Source organism: Borostomias antarcticus (assembly GCF_949987555.1).
Source record: "Borostomias antarcticus genome assembly, chromosome: 8".
NCBI classification, from domain to species: Eukaryota; Metazoa; Chordata; class Actinopteri; order Stomiiformes; family Stomiidae; genus Borostomias; species Borostomias antarcticus.
The window spans coordinates 18,517,364-18,544,690 of record NC_140241.1 but is presented as its reverse complement, the minus strand read 5'-3'; the positions used below and the strand labels follow the sequence as shown (position 1 = coordinate 18,544,690).

The following is a 27,327-nucleotide window of genomic DNA, read 5'->3' as shown; positions in this document are numbered from 1 at the left end:
TCAGCTTCGTGGGGGCGGGGCCGGGGGCCGGGAGGGGTCCCCCAGCGAGTAGGAGGGGCCGGCCGGGGGCTGGGCAGAGAGTGGCGGGGCGTCCGCCAGGTCCGAGGGGGGGGTGGCGGCCATGGAGAGGTCCTCTGTGGAGAAGGTGAGGCCTCCCAGCTTGGCCAGGGAGCTGGAGCGCTTGAGGCGGGAGGGCAGGGTGAGGCCGGCGAGCCTCAAGCGGGTCTCCATCTCCTGGGCGCGCTGGCGGGCCGGGCCGGGCCGGGCGGCGTGGAGGCCGTCGCTGCTGGAGCTCCGGGTGACAGTGGAGCGCTGGGGGGGCGGGGCCGAGCACTGGGGGGGCGGGGCCGGGGGCTCCGAGGCAGACAGCGCGGGTGTATCGGAGCGCGGTCCTAGATCTCCCTCCACCTCCATGTCCTCCACGGACTGCGCGCCTGGACCCTCCCCCAGGCTCAGCTCCATCTGCTCGGGCGGGGGTCCCTCTGGGGCCGAGCCGTACAGCCGCTCCAGCTGCTCTGCCCTCTGTCTCACCAGCCCCGCCCCCCCGTCGGTTCGCAGGCCTGTCCTCTGCAGCCTGGCCGGGGCCTGCTGCTGTAGCGCCCCCTCGCCAGCAGGGGGCTGCGTCTCCGGGCCGAGCCAGAGTCCTGCACCCTCACCTGGGACCGCCGCCGCCGCCGGCCGCTCCCCTTCCAGACTGAGCTTCAGCAGCGTGAGCTCGGTGACGGCGCCAGTCCCCCCGGCCTCCCTCGGCCCCCGCTCCTCCTCCTCCTCCTCCTCCTCCTCCAGCTCCTCCATGTCCTCCGTCTCCAGGGAGCAGTGTCTGTCGCGGGGCAGCTCCTCGCAGCTCATGGGCGAGGCCAGGCGCTGGCGGTAGGCCTCCAGGCGCGCAACGGGCGCGGGGGGGGCGCAGGGCTGCCGGACCGGGCCTGGCGGGGCCGGGGGGTCCACGCAGATGATGGGGACGCTGCAGTGGCGGGCGGGGTTAAGGCGGTGGGCGCGGCAGCGGCGCGTCTGGGGCAGGCGCAGGCAGTCTGAGCACGGCTGGTAGGAGGGCTTCACCTTGGACGGGTTTCCTCTGCTCAAACTGTCCTAAACACAGGAAACGAACACACAGACGGATGCATGGTCAGGGACAAGGAGATTGAGGCTGCGGCCAAAAAGTCAAGACAAAAAACGTTACAGCTAAGGTTAAATCATACATCGTATGGGCTTAATGCCTTCAATACACAAGGTCAGTTCAAGTAAAGTGAGTCGTCCCGGATGAGCCCTGTTCATGGGAACAGACGGCCACTAGAGGGCAGACAGCCGCTCCACTCACGTCGAATGCAGCCGGGCAGCTGCGCTTGGCAGCCAGGCGGTTGCTGTTGTTAGTGTTCAGGTTGGCCAGTCCCAGCCTGCCGTCCCCCTCCCCCTCCTCCTCCCGCCTGCTGCTGCTGTCGTCTCCTGCTGGCCTGGCCAGGGCGGCCATCTCCGCCTCCTCCTTCTGCGCCTCCTCCTCGTCCTCCTCCTCCACCGTGCTGAACTCCAGCCGCAGGCGCGTTTCCTCTAGGGGCTCCGGCCGCCCGCAGGTCTGCGCTGCGGTCCCCTCGCCCGGCAGGGCCAGCTGGGCCATGGGGAAGCCCTCATCCTCCAGCAGCGCGTCACGCTCCACGTCCTCAATCTCGATGAACACCCGCTCCATGCCCCTCAGCGGGGGGCCGCGCACCGGCGTGGAGGGCTCGCTGTCCAGCGCCGTGTCCGACAGACGCCTGAAGTAGTAGTTGTAGTTGAGGGGGTCCAGGGGCTCCACCTCCGGACCCCCGTACCTGCAGGGGGAGGCCCCATGGCCCCCTCTCCCCCACGCCTCCTCCTCCTCCTCCTCCTCCTCTTCGGACCCTCGGAGCACCGGCGTCTCCTCTCCAGGGACCTCCAGGCCGCAGCGCTCGTCCGGTGCCGGCAGCTCCTCACAGGCCTCCTCACCCGCCTCCCGGCGCCACAGCTTGTTGTGCCGCTGCTTGCTGTAGAACACGCACAGAACACACACAGAACACACAGAACACGCACAGGGGACAAAAGACAGCTTTTAACAGGATCACCGGGGTCTTATAATATCTTAACTACAGTAACTGAGGTCTACTGTAGCACAATAACCGTTTGACCTTCACCATGACCTCCAGACGCTATGAGATGTGCTCTGCTTAATACATTATCCAGCCTAGGACAGACAGCAGAGTTTAGGGTGAACCTGTCGACCTGACTCACCTGGCGTCCAGGATGCCCTCGTACTCGGCTAGCTGCCTCATGAAGCCGGCGTTGGGCCGGGCGATGCTCCTCTTCTGCTTGACAAAGTTGAAGGCCTTCTCCAGCGACCAGTCATACTCCTTCATAGCGTACGCTATCACTGTGGAGGCCGACCGACTCACACCCATCTTACAATGGACCAGGCATTTAGACTGGTTCTTCCTGAGAGACCATCACAACACACATCAGATGAATGACCAAAAGGTCTCACCCGAGTGAAAAAAACTACTTTAAGTCCATGAGGGAGTCTACAGAAGAACAAACGTTATCTAAGAGTTAAATGGCTTTATCTACGGCTCATACGCTTGGTACAGGATGGGGTTTAGGGATGTCACAGATTTTTTCCCAACAACTAGTAAACCCATCACAACACCAGTATTACCCGTAACACCGTCTAGCCTACAATAAGAGAGTGATTACTAATCTTTACCGTTAGATCTTTGCCTTACGTTGAACAGCACTGTTGTGTAGCCTAATTGAATTTGGTGTTGTAAGCCACCACGGCTTGCCTGCAAATGCGCGATCACAGTTATATATAAACATTACGCTCGCTCCTGTACTTCTTTCTAATCAGAATTTGTTGATTGCCATGCTGTTTTTGCTGTAAGCCAGCACCTAGGATAGCGTTTGTTCGGTTGTCACTCCCTCCCTCCATCCCTCCCTCCGGTCAATGTTGACCTGCATTTCTCTGTTGGCACCACAAGAGGCAGTAGTCCCAGCACACCAAAATAAAGGAGGACACCAAAATCAACCCACCGATCTCCACTGCACAAGTAGAGTAGCTGTGAAAGTATTGGACTCCCACCCAGGAGATCGGGGTTCAAGACCCGATGGGGATGATTTTATGGGACTACAGCGACAATCCTCAGAGCGACAATCCGCTAGAGTGTTTTACTGGGGGGTGTCTGGAGCCCCGTCTAGGGCACCGTTGTTAAACAGCTAGAGAATTTCTGCTGGCGAGTCGGTGCGGTGTCCGAGCGGAATTCCACTCGCATTCGCACGCGCTGATGCCCTGCCCTGTCGCCCTGCCCTGTCGCTAACCCTAACTCATGTGGACCTCTGTTTGGATACCGTCGGAATTCCACTTGCATGGCACCTGCATCCCCTGTCCCTTTTCCCATGGTGGAACTCTGTTGGGATACCGTCAAAATTCTGCTTGCATCCGTCACTGGAGGGTAGTCTTGAACAACATAGTCACTGACGACAAGCTCAACACAACGTCCCGGACCGGTCAGGTAAATTCTGGTTCAAAATGTAAAGCTGTATACTGTACAAACATCCCATAAAACATGCTTTTAAAAATGTCAGTGTATTGAGGACATTTGCTACTCAAATGTTAACGCTACTTCACGTTAAGGCAGCTATCTTAGCTAGCTGACACATTTAGGTTAGCTAATTAGCTAGCTAGTGTTAATGTTAGCTAGCTAACGTAACGTTAGCCTAGCCACCAGCTACTGTGTTGTAGCTCTTTAGTTGCAAGTCTTTTATTAGTAAAGAGATGGATAACAGTGTGAGGGATAATTATATTTGAAAAAGGTGATGAAAGTGTACTGGTTCAATCCCTTAATGGTGAGATTCTACCACAATCATTGCTTATAAATGCCTGGTAGATTAGTGTTAGCCCTATGTTGCTAGCTATGGCTTCGGTAGGGATTTTGATAGCTTCTTCATACTATTATCATGTAATCTCTGGTTATAAGCTATTGGTAGACCTGGTCCAGGGCGATATCTATACAGTCAACGCCCTGTTACTCTCAATGCAATTTGCCTATGAAAGCCCTTCATCGGCCCGGTCGTCCGAGTCTACAGACAAAACCGTTTCGTTACTCACCAAAGTAAACACATCGTTGGAAAGATGAAAGCCTTTTCTCCTAAGTCGCTACAGTTTGTAGTCCCCCACCTTTCAAATAAAAGGGAAATTTGTACACTTAAATGTTTTATATCCACAGCGCATCGACTGTCTTCTTCTACCGGCGAATCGGCGCTCTCCGCTTTGTTTAGCCTACTCACTGCTGCCGCCCATGTCGGGGATGATCCATTACATCTTAAAGTCTCTCAACACCATTTAAGATGTAATGCATCATCCCCGACATGGGCGGCAGCAGTGAGTAGTCTGCGCTGGATTTTAAATTTCTTCTACAGGCTTCCGAATTACACCAAAGTTATCTCGGTGAGTGAAACGTCTTATAATATGCCGTAAATAAGGTCCAGGTTGCCAAAAACGAGCATTGTCCTTTAATTTAGCATAGAAATCCATAAGCCTAGGGCCAATGGGCCTAGGATATAGACAATAAACTACCGGTGGAATGGTGATGGAGCAATAGCGGGAGCATTTCGGATTGCTAAAGGACCGCTGTCCCTGACGATAATAATCCACCAGAGGTCCGCTTGCCATTCGATGTGCAAATGGCCAGGAACCCGCCGGTGGATTCGGCCGGAGGTCCGCCAGCTCGTCCATCAGGGACCCGCTGTAAGTCCGCTAGCCTTGTGTTATCTGGGTTTATCCCTTACCTTTGTCCAGAAACAGAAGTTAAACCAATTGCAGCAAAATAGCTAATGTTACAGGAATCATTAGTGTAACTGCTTTAGCCACTGACCGCTACAATTAATGTTATGGAAGCTGCTGCTAGTTGTTGTGAGCTCATGAGCTAACTGGCTATCCCGCTCTTATTGTGCTGGATTAGCATTGGAAGCATTGGAACTGATGTGTCCGAGCGACAAGACCTATCTTAATTTATTAGACATTATTTCAAGTCATTTTAATTCACAGCTATTTCAGTGGCATGACTAGCTTCCTAACCTACCAGTCCTGAACAGAAACAAGCCAATCACGCACATAAATCAGACTGGACCAGGCCTGATTCAACATAGCTTACTAGGAATAGGCACCACGCCCAAAGAAAATTCCTAGTATGTTGAAAAGCGACATGGAAATAAACAATTTCTGATTATAAAGAAGCACAGGACCGAGTGTAACGTTGATCTTATTCTTACAGGACTCTGGTCGCACATTTACAGGCAAGCTGTGGAGGCGTACAACGGCAGATTGCCTCCACAAATTGGTGTTATGATGAACAGAACGCTGCTAGAATAGGCGAGAGAACAGGCTGCTAGAATCAGCTAGCCAGCTCGCTAATGGCAACAGCCACTAGGGCAGGTTACAGTGTAGCTGAACCGAAGCTGAAGATAGCCATGAGAGGCTAGTAGCTATAACCTCCCCCTCCCCTCTTTCTACTCTCTTCACATGAATTGAAACTGAAATCTGATTCCTCTAGACTCTGTGCTGCGTGCGGACGGGCAGATCAGACATTAAGTTTCATGAGTGGGTGCTGATATTCGAAAATGAACTAAATAGGTAAAACGGCGGTGTTCAAAATAATGGCTCCTCGGTGAATACACAGTGTATGCCCGAACACCGAGTAACACCGACAACCCTGACAAGCCTAGAGGGGTCTCACTTGGCTCTGACGATGAAGTTGTAGGTTTCGTTCCAGTGAGCCAGGAGGTCTGTGGCCTCCTCGTCGTACACGCGGACATTGTGGTAGGAGAACGTTCCCGGGAAGAAGTTATCGATCTCCCTGGTGACGTTCAGAATGTAACCAACTCTGCAACAAAAACAAACACATACCCGGTCTTTAGACGTACTATTTTTTTTAAAAGGACATAATCAATTATTCAAATGTAAGACTACATATGAGAGAGCACTGGTGGCTAAGGGCTGGTTTTAGGAACTGGCCCAGGTCTGCTAGTCAGACACTCACCCACAGTCCTGCAGCTCCTCAAAGTTGGAGGCATTCCACTCTGAGCCCTGGAGAAGAGCCGGACAGTAGTGAGCATCACACTCCCACAGGGTTAGAGGTTAATGGGTTAAAGGTTACAGGGGTCAGGAGAAGCCTGTGTTGTTACCAGGTAGAGGTGGTCGAAGATGAGCGTGGCCTTGTCCATCTGCCCCAGGATCAGCAGCATCTCGTTGTCCAGGAACTCCTTGTACTCCTTCAGGTTGCAGCCCATGTGCTGCTCCAGCTCGGTGCGGATCTGAGGGAGGGACGACAGGAAGGACAGTTAGACTCCTCCTACAATGTTAGAAAATCTATTAGAAATTCACCAATAAATCCTCACAAGCTCCGCATATCTTAAAAGAATGATTAGAACATACAAGCCAGATGTTCTGAGGTGTGATGGAACTCACCTCCTTAGATGTGATGTTCTCCAGGTCCTGGAACATCATGATGCTGCGCAGTTTGGCTTTGATCTGGCACTCGGTTCTCTCCCGCTCTGTCGGCCTGCCCAAGAAACACCACAACAATAGAAACAAGAAGAAAACACAATAAGGAAAGGCTCAGGCCTAGTCCACAATGGACACACATAGGTGGGTCAGTAAGACCAGACGACCATATCAGCGTATGAACCCGAGGTCTTACCGGTCGACAAACATGGAGGGGGAGTCTGGCCGCGTGGTCTCCAGGTCGGTCATGGCGTTCCACTCGTTGATGCAGCTCTGCTCGGAGGTGATGCAGCTCTCGTAGAAGCCCGTCCAGGTGAGCGCCATGCCGCCGGGGAAGTAGTTGAACCTGCGGGACACCTCGCTCGCCTTGTGGAGGATTTGCAGAGCAGACCTAAGCACAGAGGCCAGACGCCTGGTTATGTTATGTTATGTTATTTTTATTTATAATGCGCCCCCCAACCAACTGTTACATCAGCCCGGGGCGCAGCCCGGGTACAAAGAGAGACAAACAAAAACACAGAACTGGTTACGCAGAAGCACGGGGTTCTGTGTCTTGGGACTATTTAATGGGGTTCTGTGTCCTGGGACTATTTAATGGGGTTCTGTGTCCCGGGACTATTTAACGGGGTTCTGTGTCCCGGGACTATTTAACAGGGTTCTGTGTTCCGGGACTATTTAATGGGGTTCTGTGTCCCGGGACTATTTAACGGGGTTGTGTCCCGGGACTATTTAACAGGGTTGTGTCCCGGGACTATTTAACAGGGTTATTTCCAGGGACTATTTAACAGGGTTCTGTGTCCTGGGATTATTTAACGGGGTTCTGTGTCCCGGGACTATTTAACGGGGTTCTGTGTCCCGGGACTATTTAACGGGGTTCTGTGTCCCAGGACTATTAACAGGGTTTTGTCCCGGGACAAAACGATGGGGAGAGGGGGTGCAGATTTGAATGAGGAGAGGGGATACAGATTTGAATGAGGAGAGGGGGTACAGATTTGAATGAGGAGAGGGGGTGCAGATTTGAACGAGGAGAGGGTCTGCAGATTTTAACTGTAGTGGCGACTGTGGACAAGTGGTGTTGGGTATTTTACCCTGTTCACCAGGCTGAATTACTTCACTATTTTATAGCCTTCCATTCCTTTGTACAAATTGTAAAAAACATGTTCACTTGATGTACTGCGGTATTGAGGTATGCAGTATTCTCAGACACTGTCACCACATGATAACAGAAGTGCCTCTGAAGCAGACACACCGGAATAAAACAAAACAGCAACATCACAAACAATTTCTCTCACTTACCACATGGCCTGCACAGACACAGGCTTGAAGACATGCAATCGTCCTGCTGTAGTCACACTGAATCCTCTGAGGAGGACAGATGAGGTGAGGAGACAGGGTTACATTGAGTCCACAGGGAGAGAGAATGAGAAACAGAGAGGTGGAGTGATCCAGGAGCACAAACAGCCTGAACTGGAACTATTCACAACACAAACCAGTGGAACATTCCTCTAGCACACAGAGGGCTGGCTTTAACAGGTCAGCAAGAACTCCACTGCTGTGGATGGAAGAAAATGGCTGCAGTGCACTATACTGTCCACTGGCAGTCAGTAAAACCAAGTCTGCATGCTGTCTTACCGATTTGCAAGGATGCATTTGGATGTCTACCGTATGTGAAATCTGATGACTTTATCCATCAGAAATAGCCATTAGCCACACATTACATAAAGCTTGGTATTACTCCAGCAGTTTGTGATTGAGTGATTCCATGTGTGTGTGTGAGTGATTCCATGTGTGTGTTTTATATATTTTGAAAAATAGATCCTATTAAGAGTGGCACTCACCCATCTCCATCTAAATGTATCTTGGTATCACTCCACAGAGGTAGAACCATACCGACAGAGCAGCTTTTGCTGGGGAGAACAAAAACATAAGAATTACACTTTATTAAACATACAGACTGACAGTAGCACACAAACTGACAGTAGCATACAGACTGACAGTAGCACACAGACTGACAGTAGCACACAGAGATCCTATCCTCTGGAAGTTGGGTCTACAGACACAGTCACACTGAAAGAGTAACCTCCTCTGGACAGTGTTGAGTACTGGAGTACTGGACATGTGTACCTGTCCTTATCGGTGAAGTCCATCCCCAACAGGACGTTCTCCTCTGTGTCCTGCCGACCGCTGGTGTAGACAACAACCATGTATCGCACGCGATCTGACCATCCACTCTCTAACCGTACAGCCTGGGCTCGAGAGAGAGACAGGGTTTACACACTGCGCTATGGTGTGTATGTGACTGTGTGTGTGACTGTATTCCTTCTATGTGAACATGTACTTATGAACTGGATTGTGATTGGGGTGTGTGTGAGCGGTGGATGTGGGGTCATTTGACCCGAGCAGCGGCTTCCTTCCACTGACCAGTTTGATGCGGTCCTCTGAGCGCAGGATGTTGATCATGACCTGCAGGTGTTGAGGAAGATCACCTGAAGGGCATCAAGGCATTGAAGGTGTTACACGCCCACAGCGCCAGCAGCCATTACTACCTGTCCAGCTAGGTGGCGTCCGGAACTCAGCTCTCCAGCATTTCTTCATCAGCGCCCCTGACCACGCCCCTGACCACGCCCCTGACCACGCTCCTGACCACGCTCCTGACCACGCCCCTGACCACGCCCACCCGCCTGCTTCTCTCACAGTTATGCAACCAAACCTGAACATCTCATGACAAGAGATAAAAGGAAAGTGTATCAAAATGTCTAATCTTAAAAACAAGCCCCCTGAGGCGGAGCAAACGTGCAGAAACAGGCTCACAGACGCACAGTCTATGCATAGATGCACATGAATTATACATGAATTATGACAGCCCTAACCCTCCTAGATGAATGATAACAGCAACAAAGGCCAGCCCATAAAGTGTGTGTGTACCTGTGTGCTGGTGGTGTGTGTGTGTGTGTGTACCTGCGTGCTGGTGGTGTGTGTGTGTGTGTGTGTGTACCTGCGTGCTAGTGGTGTGTGTGTGTGTGTGTACCTGCGTGCTGGTGGTGTGTGTGTGTGTGTGTACCTGCGTGCTGGTGGTGTGTGTGTGTGTGTACCAGCGTGCTGGTGGTGTGGGTGTGTGTGTACCTGCGTGCTGGTGGTGTGTGTGTGTGTGTGTACCTGCGTGCTGGTGGTGTGTGTGTGTACCTGCGTGCTGGTGGTGTGTGGGGGTCCTGGGGTCCTGTGAGCTGTTTCCCTGCTGCAGGAAGAGCGCAGCGCCTTTGACCATGAAGAAGCTCTCGCTGAGGCTGGAACACAGAGGGGACAAGGGTCACTCTACTACAGTGCGCCCTGGTGGAACACAGAGGGGACAAGGGTCACTCTACTACAGCGCCCACTGGTAGAACACAGAGGGGACAAGGGTCACTCGACTACAGCGCCCCCTGGTGGAACACAGAGGGGACAAGGGTCACTCTACTACAGCGCCCCCTGGTGGAACACAGAGGGGACAAGTCACTTTACTACAGCGCCCCCTGGTGGAACACAGAGGGGACAAGGGTTACTTTACTACAGCGCCCACTGGTGGAGCACAGCGGCTGGACAATGCACACTTAACTACAGCGCCCCCTGGTAAATGGACTGCACTTATATAGCGCTTGTCCACCTTAGCGGCACTCAGAGCGCTTTACAATGGCCTCTCCTTCACCCATTCACACACACTCACACACCAATGGCGGTAGCTGCCATGCAAGGTGCTAACCTGCTCATTGGGAGCAATTTGGGGTTAGGTGTCTAAGAACACTTCGACATGTGGACAGTCGGAGCTGGGATTCGAACCACTGACCCTTCGATCATTGAACGACCCGCTCTACCAACTGAGCTACAGCCGCCCGGTGGAACACAGACGGGACAAGGGTCACTTTACTACAGCGCCCCCTGGTGGAGCACAGCGGCTGGACAATGGACAATCATCCATTACTCAGCCCAAAGAAAAGCTTCACATTGTAAATTAGACATGGATCATCTAAATATAATTGCCATGCATGTGCCACTCGCAGACTGCACATAACAGTTGTTAAATAAACATTTACAGGAGACGTTTGAGATACATTCTACTGTAATACTATACTATTCTACTGCACCTGCTTGGCCTGTCTTTGTATTGTTTTAATTATATACATGGTTATTATTCTGATTCATCCATCTTCCTCTGTTGTTCCATTTGAATGCAGCTGTATGCATGTTGGCAAAGATCATTTGCTATTACTCATTTCTTGTGATGTGTCTGACAGGTGTTGTGCAATCAATCAGTTACGTGTTCTACAGAAATAGGCCCCTAGCTGCTGCTATAGTCTAGTGTGGCTAAGCTAAATAGCCCCCTAGCTGCTGCTATAGTCTAGTGTGGCTAAGCTAAATAGCCCCCTAGCTGCTGCTATAGTCTAGTGTGGCTAAGCTAAATAGCCCCCTAGCTGTTGCTATAGTCTAGTGTGGCTAAGCTAAATAGCCCCCTAGCTGCTGCTATAGTCTAGTGTGGCTAAGCTAAATAGCCCCCTAGCTGCTGCTATAGTCTAGTGTGGCTAAACTAAATAACCCCCTAGCTGCTGCTATAGTCTAGTGTGGCTAAACTAAATAGCCCCCTAGCTGTTGCTATAGTCTAGTGTGGCTAAGCTAAATAGCCCCCTAACTGCTGCTATAGTCTAGTGTGGCTAAGCTAAATAGCCCCCTAGCTGCTGCTATAGTCTAGTGTGGCTAACCGGTCTGGAGGTTTTCTTCCCTCTACACCTCCGTCCTCCTGGAGGTTTTCCTCAGTGACCAGAGACTGAAACGGACCAGAGGATCTGACCCCCGGAGGTGAAGGAGGGGAGCAGCGCTGGGCGGAGGTGAAGGAGGTGAAGGAGGGGAGCAGCACTGGGTGGAGGTGAAGTAGGGGAGCAGTGCTGGGTGGAGGTGTAGGAGGGGAGCAGTGCTGGGTGGAGGTGAGGGAGGTGAAGGAGGGGAGCAGTGCTGGGCGGAGGTGAGGGAGGTGAAGGAGGGGAGCAGCGCTGGGCGGAGGTGAAGGAAGGGAGCAGCGCTGGGCGGAGGTGAGCAGCGCTGGGCGGAGGTGAAGGAGGGGAGCAGTGCTGGGTGGAGGTGAGGGAGGTGAAGGAGGGGAGCAGTGCTGGGCGGAGGTGAGGGAGGTGAAGGAGGGGAGCAGCGCTGGGCGGAGGTGAAGGAGGGGAGCAGCGCTGGCCGGAGGTCTGGAAGGACTGGTCATTACAAGGGATCAGTGAGCAGGAAAGGGTGTCGGAGGCTCATCAGGGAGTGAAATACCTCCCCCTCAGATAATGAACTGACTGAACTTGATTAGGTCCAGCGCTGTACCTTCCGTCTGTCTGTCTGTCCGTCTGTCTATCTGCCCGTCTGTCTTTCTGCCTGTCTGTCTGTCTTTCTGCCTATCTGCATGCCTGCCCTGTCTATCTGTCTGCAAGTCTGCTTGCCTGCCTGTCTGTCTGTCTGCCTGTCTCTCAGTCTGTTCTCACTTCCCCAGACCCTCTCTCTAACAGAGTCTTGTGTGTGGATGCCCTGACCCTGGGTCAGTCAAACCATTAGCCTCCCCCTGGACTCGGCACAGGACTAGCCGGGCGTTAGCTGGCCAGAACAGCTCAGGAAGAACATAGTGGCTTTGTCTGCAGCCAGGCTAGCTGCCCTCTCTGCCACCCATCACAAAGCCTGGTATGACCGAGTGGGGCCGTCAGAAGACCCTTTGTTAGAGACCCACTGTTATGTGGCATCATTGTTCCTTTTCAGATTTTTACTGACAAAGTGATCTGACGATGATGATGAATGTGCCTTTGGCCATGGATTCTTCCCATAGTAGAGACGGCTCAATCTGCAGCATCTACAGCTCATCCTCAGTGACTAAAACAAACTTGATTTGGCATTTAAACGACTGCAAAATCTTTAGCTGGAGAGATGAGAGATATGACGGCTGTTCTTACTTCAGACAAGTGCTAGAGCTCAAAAACAATTCAACTCCCAACCCTACACTACCTTTGTACCGTAGACAACACTGTTGCCGAAAACAAACAGATGCATTTTTTGTCTGCATTAAATGGACTAAACGAAGCCCTCAAGACAACTAGAACATAATTTAGGAAAAATCATTTGAATCCTTGTCCTCACACAAGAAAAGTTAACCCATAACAAAAACACAGACACTGTCATGAAAACTTGTCTTGCGAAACATCAAACCAATCTGTCTTCAGAAGGGAACCCCACTGGAGTGACTGGGTCCTGGTGTTGTGAGGACTCACATGCGCCAGATCTCCCTGGGAGTCAGCGCAGCGTTGTCCAGCATGGTGAACACAGCTCCCTCACAGGAACCCACGGCCAGATGCATCCTGCCGGCTGCTGAAGACGCTGCCTCGCCGCGGTGCGCTGCCTCGCTGTCTGCCTCGCCGCCGTCCGCCCGGCTCTGCAGGCCTCCTCCTTCGCTCTCAGGGCTCTTCCAGCTTGTGTTGAAAGTGTATCCTATAGGGTTAGGGTTATCCTATAAGTGTATCCTATAGGGTTAGGGTTATCCTATAAGTGTATCCTATAGGGTTAGGGTTATCCTATAAGTGTATCCTATCCGTTCTTTTCCCCCCTCCTTTTTCCCCTGTTCAATAAGGAGCAGCGGATTTGGTTAGGCGCGTCTTGTCATCTATCCTGTCTTGGTCTGATGCGTCTGTCTCCACTTCCTGTCGGTTGTGAGGATCAGTGTTCTGTGCGTCTGGCTCCGCCCCCTGGCTGTTCCTGCCCACGAGCAGCAGCTCCTCTGCTCCTGGCTCCACCCCCTGGCTGCTCCTCTTCCTCCTCACAGCGCCGCCTGAGCACTCAGCACTCCCTCTGCCCTCTGCCACACTCAGTCACAAAAGCCCCATTCAAGCATGGCACGCGCTGGGTGGGTAGAGTGGCAGGGAATCCAGTTCGAATTCAGTTAGAGGAAGCAGTCGTCTGCAGAAGCCATCTGACACGAGGCGTCCCTCAGGAGTCCTGATGAGTCACACAGGACTAACCCTAACCCTAACCCATCCCTCAGGAGCCCTGATAAGTCACACAGGACTAACCCTAACCCATCCCTCAGGAGCCCTGATGAGTCACACAGGACTAACCCTAATCCATCCCTCAGGAGCCCTGATAAGTCACACAGGACTAACCCTAACCCATCCCTCAGGAGCCCTGATGAGTCACACAGGACTAACCCTAACCCTAACCCATCCCTCAGGAGCCCTGATGAGTCACACAGGACTAACTCTAACCCTAACCCATCCCTCAGGAGTCCTGATGAGTCACACAGGACTAACCCTAACCCATCCCTCAGGAGTCCTGATGAGTCACACAGGACTAACCCGAACCCTAACCCATCCCTCAGGAGTCCTGATGAGTCACACAGGACTAACCCTAACCCTAACCCATCCCTCAGGAGTCCTGATGAGTCACACAGGACTAACCCGAACCCTAACCCATCCCTCAGGAGTCCTGATGAGTCACACAGGACTAACCCTAACCCATCCCTCAGGAGTCCTGATGAGTCACACAGGACTAACCCTCACCCATCCCTCAGGAGTCCTGATGAGTCACACAGGAAGCCTGCTGCTCACTGAGGAACTTGACACAAAGCACGACACAACGTATTCAACTCTGCATGGGAATGCAGAAATAATATGACCTGCAGGCATAGGTCATCTCAACATGCACACACACACACAAACACGCGTACACACACACAAACGCACGCACGCACACGCACGCAAACACACACACAAACGCACACAGTCATGAGGACAGGTCTCTCCTGGCTGCTGCTCGCCTGGTGTGGTGTTTACTGGGTTAGGGTTAGGGTGTTTACTTCCTTTAACTTCTTTATAAAAGTGCAGACTTGTGCAAAAAATCTACAGTATGTCCAATTTTTGCCTATTTTTGTAGGCTACATCTTATATTTTGATGGTTTGCTATTATTCACGAATGTTTTGCACTCACATTTGGCCTTGAGTTCTCATAAAAAGTTAAATTTGTTTAATAATTAGCCTTTTTGTTTAGTTAGTTAATTAACGAATGCATTTAAAACAGACCACAGACAATTAACATTTCAGTTTTCAATAAAATCATGAATATGTCCAAAGCTTGCCGTCACTGAAATTTAATATTTTACCCTAGTCTCAAAATATCGGCACCATTCTACCGACATCCAAGGCAAAGACAAGAGATGAACTGTTTACCTCTTTATGTAACAGATTGAGAGAGTATTCTCAGTATTCCAACCCAGTTCTATCAACCTCCAAGTGACATTTGGCTGCACTTTATCAAAGAAATCTCTCCTTCCCATCCTTCACACATTCCTCTGTGTGTGGAAGGAATGTCCTCTGCCTTGTCAGTGTAAAAATCTTTTCTCAGTCACTGTGTACCTCCTTGTCCAACAGGGTGGCTGAACATCTGCCTTGTGTGAGGTTGAGATTAGAGGTCGGCCGATTAATCAGGCCGATATAATTCCCTTTTTAGGTAATCGGCATAGGCCGATCTCTGTGCTCATGAGGCCGATATACAACAATTGTCTGCAGAGTGCACACATTTCTGCCCGCAGCGGAATGATCTTAGCGCTGCCACTTCCACGTGGAATGATCGTAATGCAGTGATAATAGTTGAAAGTGGGAACGTGATAATAGTTGAAAGTGGGAATGTGTTCTCAAAAGCTCTGTATGGACAGATTACACCTGAGAGAAAATGGTAAACCTAAAAACTACTGTACCTTTTGAAGCTCAATACATTTATTTGGACACTTTTATACAATGTTTAATTTCTGTAATTCGATCGATTCTTGTCCTTTTGTGTGAATAACGCCAGGAATTGTAATTTGGGATATTAACCTAACCTAGAGAGAGTTTGCTAAAACATGCGACATTACCCAGCTAGCAGATCATCTGTGGGCAGCAAGCGGCCCGCTGACGACCAACTCGGTGATCAACCGGTGGGAGCCGCGGCGGCCCCGCTATGGCGTGATCAGTGGCTAGGCAGCGGGGCCGCCGCTGGCGCTGCTAGCGGTCCTCCGTCGGTGAGTTGGTGGCTTTCCATTCACATACCACGCCAACGAACCGACAAAGGACCGCTAGCGCCGGCGGCTGTATGTATATGTACGTCTTTGCTAGCGACCGTTAGCAGTCTTGGTAGTTGAGCTTTTAACGTTACATTGGATGCAATGTTAGCTAGCCAGCGCATCATGCTAGCTAACGTTAGCTAGTGCACCTCACCACTTCCCAGAGAAATGAAACGCAGCATAACTACTAGCTAGTCTGACTCTTGGGTAAGCAGGTCTAATGTTAACTAGCCAGCTCGTCTAGTCCTGCTAGCTAACGCTAGCCAGCGCTAACGTTAGCATAGTGTATGTAGTGGTTACGGTGTAAGTAGGTATATTTCGTGCATAACGTATGCTGCAAGTTATAGCTAACAACTAAACAAGATGACTATGATCAGACAAACCATCAGACAGGAGTGGAGCTGGAACCTTTTTTTCACCCATCACGCTGAGTGCAGACTGGGTTCTTGTAGGGATGTTTATCAGTGATGACTACCAGGTAGGGAGATTAGTGATGGGAGCCAGGTGTAAAACAGGAACCTGCCCTGCTCGCTGCTGCTGTCTGAGTTCGGCACGCAATTCCCTGACATGCTGAAGTCCCGGAAGCGACAGAGCCCGGGGAGACTGAGGCTGTGTTCGGAATCGCTCCCTATTCACTATATAGTGCACTATATAGGGCGTCAGCCATTTTGTTTGTACAGATGTGGGAACATAAGAATGTAACTTGACCCGCGGTATTCTAACAGGCGCTTTACGTCATTCCGCACCACCGCTCGCCTGCCCATAGGGGCGCAGTAATACCACTCATTGACCCATTGCTGGCTCGCACATTAGATGAGCCTACCGTTCTCAAACTCCTTGTTGTCTGTCTGGTTGTAATTTAATTATTACGAACAAAGCCTATCTATTTATAGTTTCTATCTCTGTAACTGTCGCCGGGTCTATATCTGTTAACTGTCGGGACAAGTAGAAGTTTAATACATTAGGCTGACTGAGTGTTCTCATATGGAACATGGCATCAGGACGAGTAAGATGGCTAACGGAGATGACCAGAGATGTGTTTGAAATGGTTCACTCACTCCCTACTCCCTATTACCATGGATGTATTGAGTGCGACTCATAGTGAACTACATGGGGAATGATTTAACAGTTTTGGGACACTACATGGAATATAACTGCGTAAGATATTCATGACTCAAACAAGCAGACGCGCCGATCACTGATGGCAGCAGGTTGAAATATCAGGTAGTATTCAGGTTCCATGTTTAGTTGAATGATAAATCCCATATAAATGGTTGGAATTCTAATGATGTGCAAGTGTGATTTTGTCAACTTAATGCTGTCTGCTAATAGCAGGCTGTGAAGCTGCACGATGAGACCGTGATAGCACGTTAGCTCACGACAGCAGCTTCCATAATATTAACGGTAGCTGTCGGTGGCTAAAAAGCAGATAGCTAACTTTACAACGTTGATTCCTGTAGCTATTTTGATGCTATAAGTTCAACTTCTGTTTCTCGGGCAGGAACGGAGACGAACTCGCATTAGCAGCAAAGCAGCTAGAGGAATGATCGCGCGGTCTCTTTAGCCCTGAGACCATCAGGCAGGCAGCAGGAGGTCGTTGAAGGCTTTATATATTATTATGATATTATGTCTAATAATACATTCGTTGAAAGTACACAGGCTGATCTACTATACGGAATTGGACCGAGGAGTGTTCTCATATGGAACTAGGCTGCGCGCCCGCCCGCGACAAGAGCTGAATTGTAGTCAGCTTTCCCCGCTGCGCGCAGGACGCGTGCGTCGCCCGCTCCGAGCGAGAACGCAGGCGGAATGTCGCTCCCCCTCTGAAACGGCCTTGACTCCTGGAATCCCAAGGTCTTTCATATTGAAATTCTCTTGATGGTCTGGGAAGAGACGTGTTAAGGGAGTGCATCAGTCGTGAGCCTTGACAGTAGATACCAGCCTGCGCTGCGCTCAGAACAAAGTTGGATGAATGGATGGACTTTTTGGAATCCTGGAAAATGTTTATTGCGCTCTAAAATCATGAAAGCATAAATGTAAAAATGCAGCAACAGAAGTAGTCTAGATGAGATGGTGGTTTAAATGAATGGCAACACATAAATTGAGACATAAATTGAGACTGGTGATAATGCTGATAATCTACAGTAGGGCCTACCTCTGGCTGAGTTCATGGTTACAGCCATTCATCTCTTACACATGGGCCTATACAATACTTGCACAATCTACTTTGGACGTTAATCCATCAATCAATCAAACTAGCGAATTCAATGGCCGGTCATGGCAAAGCACCCGCTAACGCAGGCTACCCCCCTCCCACGATCCAGGGCTAGGAAACCGGTTCATCCAGTTTATTTGAATATAAAAGAATTTGGGGGGGGGGGGTTACAATAGTCTAGTCCAGGTTCGCTGGAGGACCTGTATTTTCAGTGTTTGCTGGTAGCGGACTGCATCGATCAATGCAATGACTCTCCATGTTTTCCAGTTTTACCCTTTTCATCAATAAAACATCATTTTTACAACCATGTCTCATTGACTGTGAAGGCATTTAGAGCTGCCGGTCTATTAGCCTACATTCGGACTCAGAGGATGACAGACGATAACTGTTTATTGAGAAACAATTGGCTATATAAAGAAATACCACAATGCATGTAGTCTAGATATATTACATTATGGTTATACACTTTATGGTAGACTGCCCTCTCGCTCGCTAAGCAGGCTACATTGTGGCTGTTTTGTTCATCGCCTATAGGCTACACATTAGAAAAATGTTTTTTTTTTTATATAGACCTAGAAGGAATCAGAATATGTGGAAATTTAACTTTAGCCTATTTTAATACAATTCAAATTCTGCTTAGAGGGAATTATTTTCAACGGACATTATGACCTGAGCATAATTAATAATTATCTAAGTTAATATAGGCCTATGAGAACGCAACGCTTTTTACGATAGGCTAGGCCTATGCTTCTTGTGATTGTACTGTAGCCTAGGCTACAACTTAAGGCTTGCCCTATTGAATTCATTTTATAGCCTACTAGGCTACTCATTATTATCGAATTATCTAGTTGATATTTGAATAAAACAATAAGCCGTTTTAATGGCTATGGGCTACTAGTTGTAGCTATATGATGCGCTCTGCTCTTATACACACGGTTGAGGCGGCAGCTCAAATACACAGCCAACTGGAGATGTCGCGTCTGGGGAGGCTCTGTGTCTCTCCACCATTCCCCAGCGAGTCCAAGCTCCCTCAATGAATAATACTTAGGCCTATTTATAATAGCCTACATAGCGCGAAACTGTTCATATAATAGGCTGTAGCCAGCGCGAAACTGCGCATTCCCTATAGCCGTTCATTGAACAGCTGGCGGCCGGTATAAATAAATAAAAACATACACGATATTTTGTTATTTGAATGATCTTGAATATATATATTCAAGATCATTCAAATAACAAAATATTGTGTATGTTTTTTTCATTTATAATTTAACAATAGGGGGTGCAACAGAACACAATTTTAGGGAAAGTCATTGACAGGCGGACTTCAATGTTTTATTAAAATATAGTTATGTGCAAATTAAAACCCACAATCGTCCTATGGACCTTACCCCGATTTTGGAAATCAGATAAAGGCGTTCACAAGACCATTTCAATAATCGCATTATTACAATTATCGGTTGATGTCTCACTGTCAAACCTGCCGCTATGCACAAGATAGTTAATGTCCGGATATGATTGGCAATGAGTGATCTTTACTCATGGCGACTATTTCAATTTTGTATGGATCCACACCTCCGATCAAGCTTATTTTTTCTTTGTATCGTGCTGAAGCCATATAGCCTACTGCGCTCAGACTTGGCTACATTAGCTGGTGCCCTGTCTTCAAATTTACTTCCGGGGTTTACGAGTAGCCTACCAGTTGAATGCGTTCCAGAAACAAAACGCAAAACCCTCACGTTCACCACATCTTTACTAACAAATATATTTACAATACTGTTATTTTGCGCATTTGACTTAACAGACACCACGTCTTGACCCGACGTCAGTTGCCGAGATAGATAGGCTACTGTAGGCCTAGATATATTATAGGTGTTCGTAATAATTAAATTACATCGAGATGGATAAAACATGTGTTTGAGAACAAGGTAATAATAACAATTAAACATTATTTGTATAGCCCCTTTCATACAGATACCTTCAGCTCAAAGTGCTTTACAACAGAGCATTTAAATTAAAGAATGTGAAATTTAATGATGCTTCATTCGTAGACTATAGGAGAAAAACACTGAGCCCAGCCTGCTAAATCTACTCAAAGACGCCACCTGGCGGTGGTGCATCACTAAAACGAAATAACACCCGTCTGAAATCCCACGAGATTTCCAACGGGATTTCCCTGCCAAATACCGCGACGTGAAATGCTGCAGCAAGTTACATTTCTAACTTCCCACATCTGTAGTGTCCGAATTCTCCACGGAATTTTCGTTCCCTATATAGTCCACTATTTATTACCCACAAGTCACCTTGATTTCCAGGGTACAGTGCATGTACCCTACATTTTCTCCGGTATACCACAATGCAATGCAGTTGAGTTGTCTCGCGAAGAGGGCTGTGAACGGAGGATGGCGGCGGCAACTTTCGGGTATAAACTGAAGGAACTCTAGCTTGCGGAGCTAAATCGTAAACATGTAATGTTTGTAAACATGTTACTTGATCGTGCGCTTCATAGCTAGCTAGGTAGCGCGGCTATAGCCAACGTTACATCTTGCAATTAACAGACAGGACCAAAGTAGAAAAACCACACATGCACATGATTAGAATTTAAATTTCAACACTTTATTTGGGATTTAACATTCAAAATGAACACACAAAAGCAAATCCGATACTACCTGATTGAGTACATCTCAACCTGCAGCGTGAATGCTCCCTGTTAGACTTGTTTGTTTACACGAGGGCGCATCCGCCTGCATCACACGAATGACCGACGCATTTTTGTGACGTTCGGTGTAGTGTCCGAATACTCCTTAAACCATACCCTAGGTAGTTCACTACATAGTGAACCCTATATAGGGAATAGGGAGTGAGGGAACGAGGGAGCGATTCCGAACACAGCCTGAGTGTAGGCTAGTACTGGGAAGAGGCCACTGTGGAGGGCAGACGCACCGAGCAGCGCACAGGGGCAGACAAGGGTGGAGGCGAGGGAGCAGGGAGTGCCGTAACGCCCCCAATTCTTTTTTTTATCGTATTTTATTCGATGTGGGGGAAGGGGAATGGCGGCGTGATATCGGCCTAATATATCGGCCATCGGCCACCCTGCTTGCTCTCAAAATCGGCATCGGCATTTAAAACCCATAATCGGTCGACCTCTAGTTGAGATCCTGTGTACCTCCTTGTCCAACGGGGTGGCTGAACATCTGGCTTGTGTGATGTTAAGACCCTGCTGGCCCAGGTGTAGTACAGAACTGCCAAACTGACGGAGTCCAACAAAATCAACATGTCCGTCAAGGGCGTAGGTTTGGTTTCAACATTGGTAGGGACCATATAACAGTGTAGCCTGCATACACAATTTTTGCTGGGGATGAGTGGTTAAACCTCTTAAATATGCATATATTTATGAAATTGAATAATACTAATACAATGTTCTTAGTGTATCACATCCTGCCTGCTGCTGCTCCCTCCACTCTCTCGACTTTTGCTGCTGCATCCCTCCACTCTCTCTCTCTCTACGCTCTAGTGGAAATAGCGCGCGCTCTGTGCGATAAGTCACAGTGCTGCCACCAATCGGTGAATGCTGCAGCAGCACGTTTAAAGCTCGTCACGCAAAGCAGGTACAGGTGGAAGATGGCGCAGCCAACATGTTACACACAACCCTTCTCTTGTCACCGTTACAGCCACTACAACAACCACTAGCTACAGTTAGAACTTGGTTCGTGCTAATTTTACATGTGCTGCTGCAGCATTCACCGATTGGTGGCAGCACGGTGACATATCGCACAGAGCGCGCGCTATTTCCGCTAGAGCGTAGAAGAAGCAGAAAACCCCTAAACGGGTGAAAAATAGGCTATAACAGTGGTTATTTCACCTATAAACGACCCGACAAGCCCCCAACCTGACAAAAGACATCTACAGGAATGCATGGTGAGAGTCAGATTTGAAATTCGCCGCCCGGAATAGTCCGGTCACCCTTTTCTATATCCTTATATATGTGACCCCAGATTAGAGGAGCGGCAGCGTATCTCTGGGGTCACATTGGGGCTACTGCTATCCTAATGTTACAGGATGATAGAAGCCATCTTAACAGTTCGCTATCTAGTCAGCTTATATCACCAGTTGATAATTTGCCACAATGGAAAGACAAGTGATGTTAGTTTAGGTAACGTTAGCTAGCACCAACCTAGCTGGTTTTCATGTGGCTAATGCCCAACGTTGGCTACTTAGTTTACCAGTAACTAGCTAACGCGAACGTTACTTACAGTTGCAGAGAAAAAGCTCCTGATATCCCTCATCCTCTTCAGAGGGGGAGGCGACATTGTGGTGGATGTACCTGAATTACTGTCAGAATTACAACTGTATGGCTTGCTGTCAGCGTCTGTCTGTAAGGCTGTTGGTCTTCAGATCCAGCGAAAATGCAACAATCTATCTCAGCCAAATGAGCCAATCAAACGAAATGAGTTGTAAAATACTGGGATGGCACATTCACGGTGGAGGAAAAGGGTAGGCTAACAGTCTAATGTAACTCCGAACATAATGCAAACTAACTCACTCAAAATGAGTGTCCTTCCAAACTATGGGAAGGCCATCCAAATGATCTAATATAACTGCACTCCAAAGATAATGCAAACAAGGTTGCTTAAAAGTTGGTAGGGACAATTTGGGCCTCCCAAAATGTTGGTAGGGACATGTCCCGACCGTCCATACGCAAACCTATGCCCTTGATGTCCGTATTATTGTATCCGCGAGAAAGCAAGTCTAAGCTCCCACAAAACATATCCCCAAGAACATACCGAGGCCTCGGCCCGACTGGGAGGCCTTTGCAAGATAGAAAACATCAATCCTGATATATGGTCCCTCTCCAACATCATCCCGGTGCCAAAATCTGGAGATCTTGTCAATGAATTTCAAGTCTCAACAAAGTGTTCCATTTTCCTACTTGACTGTTGTTCTAACTTTGTAGTTCGTTCTCATAGATCAGTCTGTTAAAACTACAAATTCTTCCCTGTGTGACATCACTTCCCTGTCCTCTTCATCCTGAAACTATGTCACTTCCTTTTTCATTATATAACCTATCGACCTCGTCCACATCTGACTCACTATGCCTGGATTCACTTCCTGTGCTAGAGTCCGACTGAAGAATCGTAACAGAATAAAACTATTGCCTTTGTTTTAAACCAGCTTGAATCGACCACTCGCGTGCTCTTATTTTTTAAACCAAGTATAAAAATACTTTCATAATCTGGCGACGAGAATTAAAACGAAGGACGTTTTTGGGTCAACTACCGTTTTTTTTTTTGCGTGCTCCGGAGGTGAAGCGTGGATCCGCGGCAAGTTCTATCTTGTGGAGACAACTCCGAGCGGCCAGCGTAGGCTGTTGGCTAGGTTTCTCGGGGCCCTTCTCCTCTTCAGCTCGCTAAAGGACTGGTACGTTGGGAATCTTAATCATAGTGGTACGTTGTTTTTTCAGCTGGGGACATTGACCATAGTTTATTCGCACCGGTTATATGATTCTGTGTTTTGCACTACATCGGGTTATTTTGTTCTGCATTATACAAGGAGGTTACGTAGGCCGTTGGCCGCATGACTGTTTACGAAAACCGGTTGGGTTTTCAGGCGTTTCAGTTACCTCGGATAAGCCTGGTTCCGCGTTGTGGGGGTTGCCGCGACGCGAGGGGGTTTGTTATCTGAGGCTCGTTGTTTTTGTTTCTATTCTACTCCTGTTGTGAAGAGCGCAACACGGAGATGGCTGTTACACTTCAAGAGTTTATTTGGTATCCCCGGGTGGTTTGCTAGGTAAGTCGTACCTAAGACATAGCCTTATTTTGTTTTTCGTTTTGTTTGTTGACTTGGATGTGTGTGTGTGCGTTTGTGGTAGACACAGTCTTTCGTCGGCGGGTAGTCTACATTTGGCTGTTTGCTGCGTCCTGCGTTTTGTGTTTCATGTGAAGCTGAGGCTTCTTAGATATTGTATCCATTGTATGTTTTAGTACAACTACTACCGTGAGCGTAGTCACTTCCTGTGCTAGAGTCCGACTGCAGAATCGTAACAGAATAAAACTATTGCCTTTGTTTTGAACCAGCTTGAATCAACCACTCGCGTGCTCTTATTTTTAAACCAAGTATAAAAATACTTTCATAATCTGTCTAAGCCAGACAACTATTGTGGCATTAGCCTGACATGTGTCATAGCGAAAATGTACAACCGCATGATACTAAACCGGATTCGAGATGCCATTGATCCTCACCTGAGGGACAACCAAAATGGCTTCAGAAAAGGAAGGAAGGAACATTGCCCATTGTGTAGTCTCTCTCCAGACTCAAATACTATGTAGTACGCTCCGCATACTACATAGAGTCTGTGCCACTTCGCCGCCCAAGCTGGTGTTCTGAGGGCGTATCGACGGATCAGAATTGAAAGAGTGACAAGTCGTAGCAGCAAATGAGAGACGCTAGTCCAGGTTAGATGGGCTGGGCTTATCTATGGGTGGAAGCGCCTGATTGCGAAAGTCGTTACTGATTGGTGTCGCCGGGATTCCGGCAAAACTAATGAATTGGCTGGATTTGAACACAAGATTTTTGCAAGTGTCCCAGACCCATAGAGAGATCTGCAGCATGCATTAACGTAGTTAGCGTAGCTTACGTAGTGTATCATCAAAAGAACTCTCATGAGTCTGGCGTTGAGACTCATAGGTATGGTTTTGAGACTCATGGGTCTGGTGTTGAGACTCTCATGGGTCTGGCGTTGAGACTCATGGGCCTGGCGTTGAGACTCATGGGTCTGGCGTTGAGACTCATGGGTCTGGCGTTGAGACTCATGGGTCTGGCGTTGAGACTCTCATGGGTCTGGCGTTGAGACTCTCATGGGTCTGGCGTTGAGACTCTCATGGGTCTGGCGTTGAGACTCTCATGGGTCTGGCGTTGAGACTCTCATGGGTCTGGCGTTGAGACTCATGGGTCTGGCGTTGAGACTCATGGGTCTGGCGTTGAGACTCATGGGTCTGATGTTGAGACTCTCATGGGTCTGGCGTTGAGACTCATGGGTCTGGCGTTGAGACTCATGGGTCTGGCGTTGGGACTCATGGGTCTGGCGTTGGGACTCATGGGTCTGGCGTTGGGACTCATGGGTCTGGCGTTGGGACTCATGGGTCTGGCGTTGGGACTCATGGGTCTGGCGTTGAGACTCATGGGTCTGGCGTTGAGACTCATGGGTCTGGCGTTGAGACTCATGGGCCTGGCGTTGAGACTCTCATGGGCCTGGCGTTGAGACTCTCATGGGTCTGGCGTTGAGACTCTCATGGGTCTGGCATTGAGACTCTCATGGGTCTGGCGTTGAGACTCTCATGGGTCTGGCGTTGAGACTCTCATGGGTCTGGCGTTGAGACTCTCATGGGTCTGGCGTTGGGACTCATGGGTCTGGCGTTGGGACTCATGGGTCTGGCGTTGGGACTCGTGGGTCTGGCGTTGGGACTCGTGGGTCTGGCGTTGGGACTCGTGGGTCTGGCGTTGGGACTCGTGGGTCTGGCGTTGAGACTCGTGGGTCTGGCGTTGAGACTCGTGGGTCTGGCGTTGAGACTCGTGGGTCTGGCGTTGAGACTCGTGGGTCTGGCGTTGAGACTCGTGGGTCTGGCGTTGAGACTCGTGGGTCTGGCGTTGAGACTCGTGGGTCTGGCGTTGAGACTCGTGGGTCTGGTGTTGAGACTACACATTGTGTATCAAGTACATTATAGTGTATGGAGTACAGCACATGATGCTGACTATAGCTCCTGCTGTACACGGCAGCTTTGGTAAAAATGAGGAACATCTCACCTTTGATTGGCTTTCCGGTCATCATCACTCCCAAAGTCCTGAAACACAATGAAATAGGCTTTAGAAAGGAATGTTTAACAGCTTTGGAAGGCATGTAGGGAAAAGCAAAAGCAACACATGATTCATACACCCCAGGGATATCCAGCATCTAGTGTAGCTATTCAATTGACCTCATCCTGAGACTTCATCACAATTACAAGGTGTGAGCCACACACTGTCCTAGAATATTTTTTTAGCTAGCTAGCACGTGGTGGACTTCTATGAGAATCCTGTGCTTAGATGTGGGCAGACAGCTGCTACTAACGGGGGATGCAGTACATTAGTCATTTAGACTGTATATCGCCCAGCTTCCCCCAGGGACATGTAACTCTACACAGACAGATAAGAGCTCACAGCACTGTGAGAAGGAAGCAAGTTGTCTACCACAGCCAAAAGTAATTCTATAACAGTGCGTCGAGTTGATCCATGCCCTGTTAGATAATGTTAGATCACTTATCAATAAGATCACTTCTGCAGCGGTATCTTTCATGATGTAATTAGTATGACATCAGCAGTCGCTGTGTATGTTCTTGCGCCCTATATGGGATTCACCACCATAAGAACGGCCTGCCACTATCAAGCCTTTTGAATACCATCTTGTGGCCACATTGTTTATGAGAGACCAAGTGCATTTTATGTAAGAGATCACATGAGATATCACCAGCTATGTAGATGCTGTTCCCTGACGCTCCCTGACGCCCGAGCAAGGTGTAGCCTACCACACAATGGCAGAGGGCGGTGTCAGTCAAGGTAGCCTGTAGTACAGTATACCAGCGCTCTCTACTGGCAATACATGGAAACTATGATCTCATCTGTGTTTTGAAACATTGCACACCTGCCACAACCACGATACTAGACTAGAAACAGTACTTGACAGTCTTGACAAGACTGCTGGAGGCAACAAAGCCCAATGTTCTAATTAGCAAGCCAGGTTATTTCCTGGACAAACGTGTTCTGCAATCGAGGGTGCGAAAAGACATGGGCCTAATGTGTACCGTTAGAAGAATTCCCAGATCCCATAGCTACATTATTGAGACAAACTGGGGCAGATTAAATAAATGTAGCGGTAGCTAAGGGAAATACTATGCGTTGTTTTTTTCTTTTGTTACAGATCGAATAACAATGAATGACAAATCCAGCTAACGTTAGCTAAATGAAAGGCTACAGCAAAATAATGCTTTGTTGTGGTATAGCACTAATCCCCAGATAAGATTTTGTTTACGAGCTCTAGCAAGTATGGTCATTTTCTTAGTCGAAAGACAGTATTCTTCAAGTAACACTCACAAGATACTTTTAGAATAGCTGGGTTAATGTTACTCGATGGTGTGAGAACATTGCAGCATGCAGCTAACGTTAGCTACAATTATTTGACAGTTGTTGTCAAGCAACTCTGCAACACGGGGCCTAGCGGATAGAGCATCTCTATTGGTCGCATCCTCGGAGTTTCCTCCATTGAGCTGCCTGCAGCAGCAGCGCCAGCGAGTCAGTTTCCACTTACCTCCCCCGCGTTGGTGGTGGCTGTGCTGGCGGAGGATGCTACACTGGGAGTGGGGGAGCGCTGCAGTGTTACCAGGGCCATGGCTGGCTACTGCGGCCGAGAAGTACAGTCCTTGGACGGGGAATCTCTCGGACAAGATACGCCGAGACTGTCCCTGACCACCACCAGGGAGAGAATACTCGGTA

The 27,327-nt window shown here is 49.1% G+C and overlaps 1 protein-coding gene across 1 annotated transcript; it reads right to left on the bottom strand.

Moving 5' to 3' along the window:
* Window positions 1-27,223, bottom strand: ssh1b (slingshot protein phosphatase 1b; the record flags this gene model as incomplete). The annotated part of the gene is made up of 15 exons (XM_084442496.1): window positions 1-1,089; window positions 1,319-1,997; window positions 2,242-2,442; window positions 5,739-5,885; window positions 6,042-6,088; window positions 6,187-6,315; window positions 6,470-6,563; window positions 6,702-6,896; window positions 7,802-7,867; window positions 8,344-8,412; window positions 8,630-8,751; window positions 8,927-8,991; window positions 9,689-9,789; window positions 25,606-25,643; window positions 27,143-27,223. 15 exons carry the CDS (start codon window positions 27,221-27,223, stop codon window positions 1-3), a joined length of 3,123 nt encoding a protein of 1,040 aa, XP_084298622.1.
* Between the last annotated feature and the right edge of the window lie 104 nt (window positions 27,224-27,327).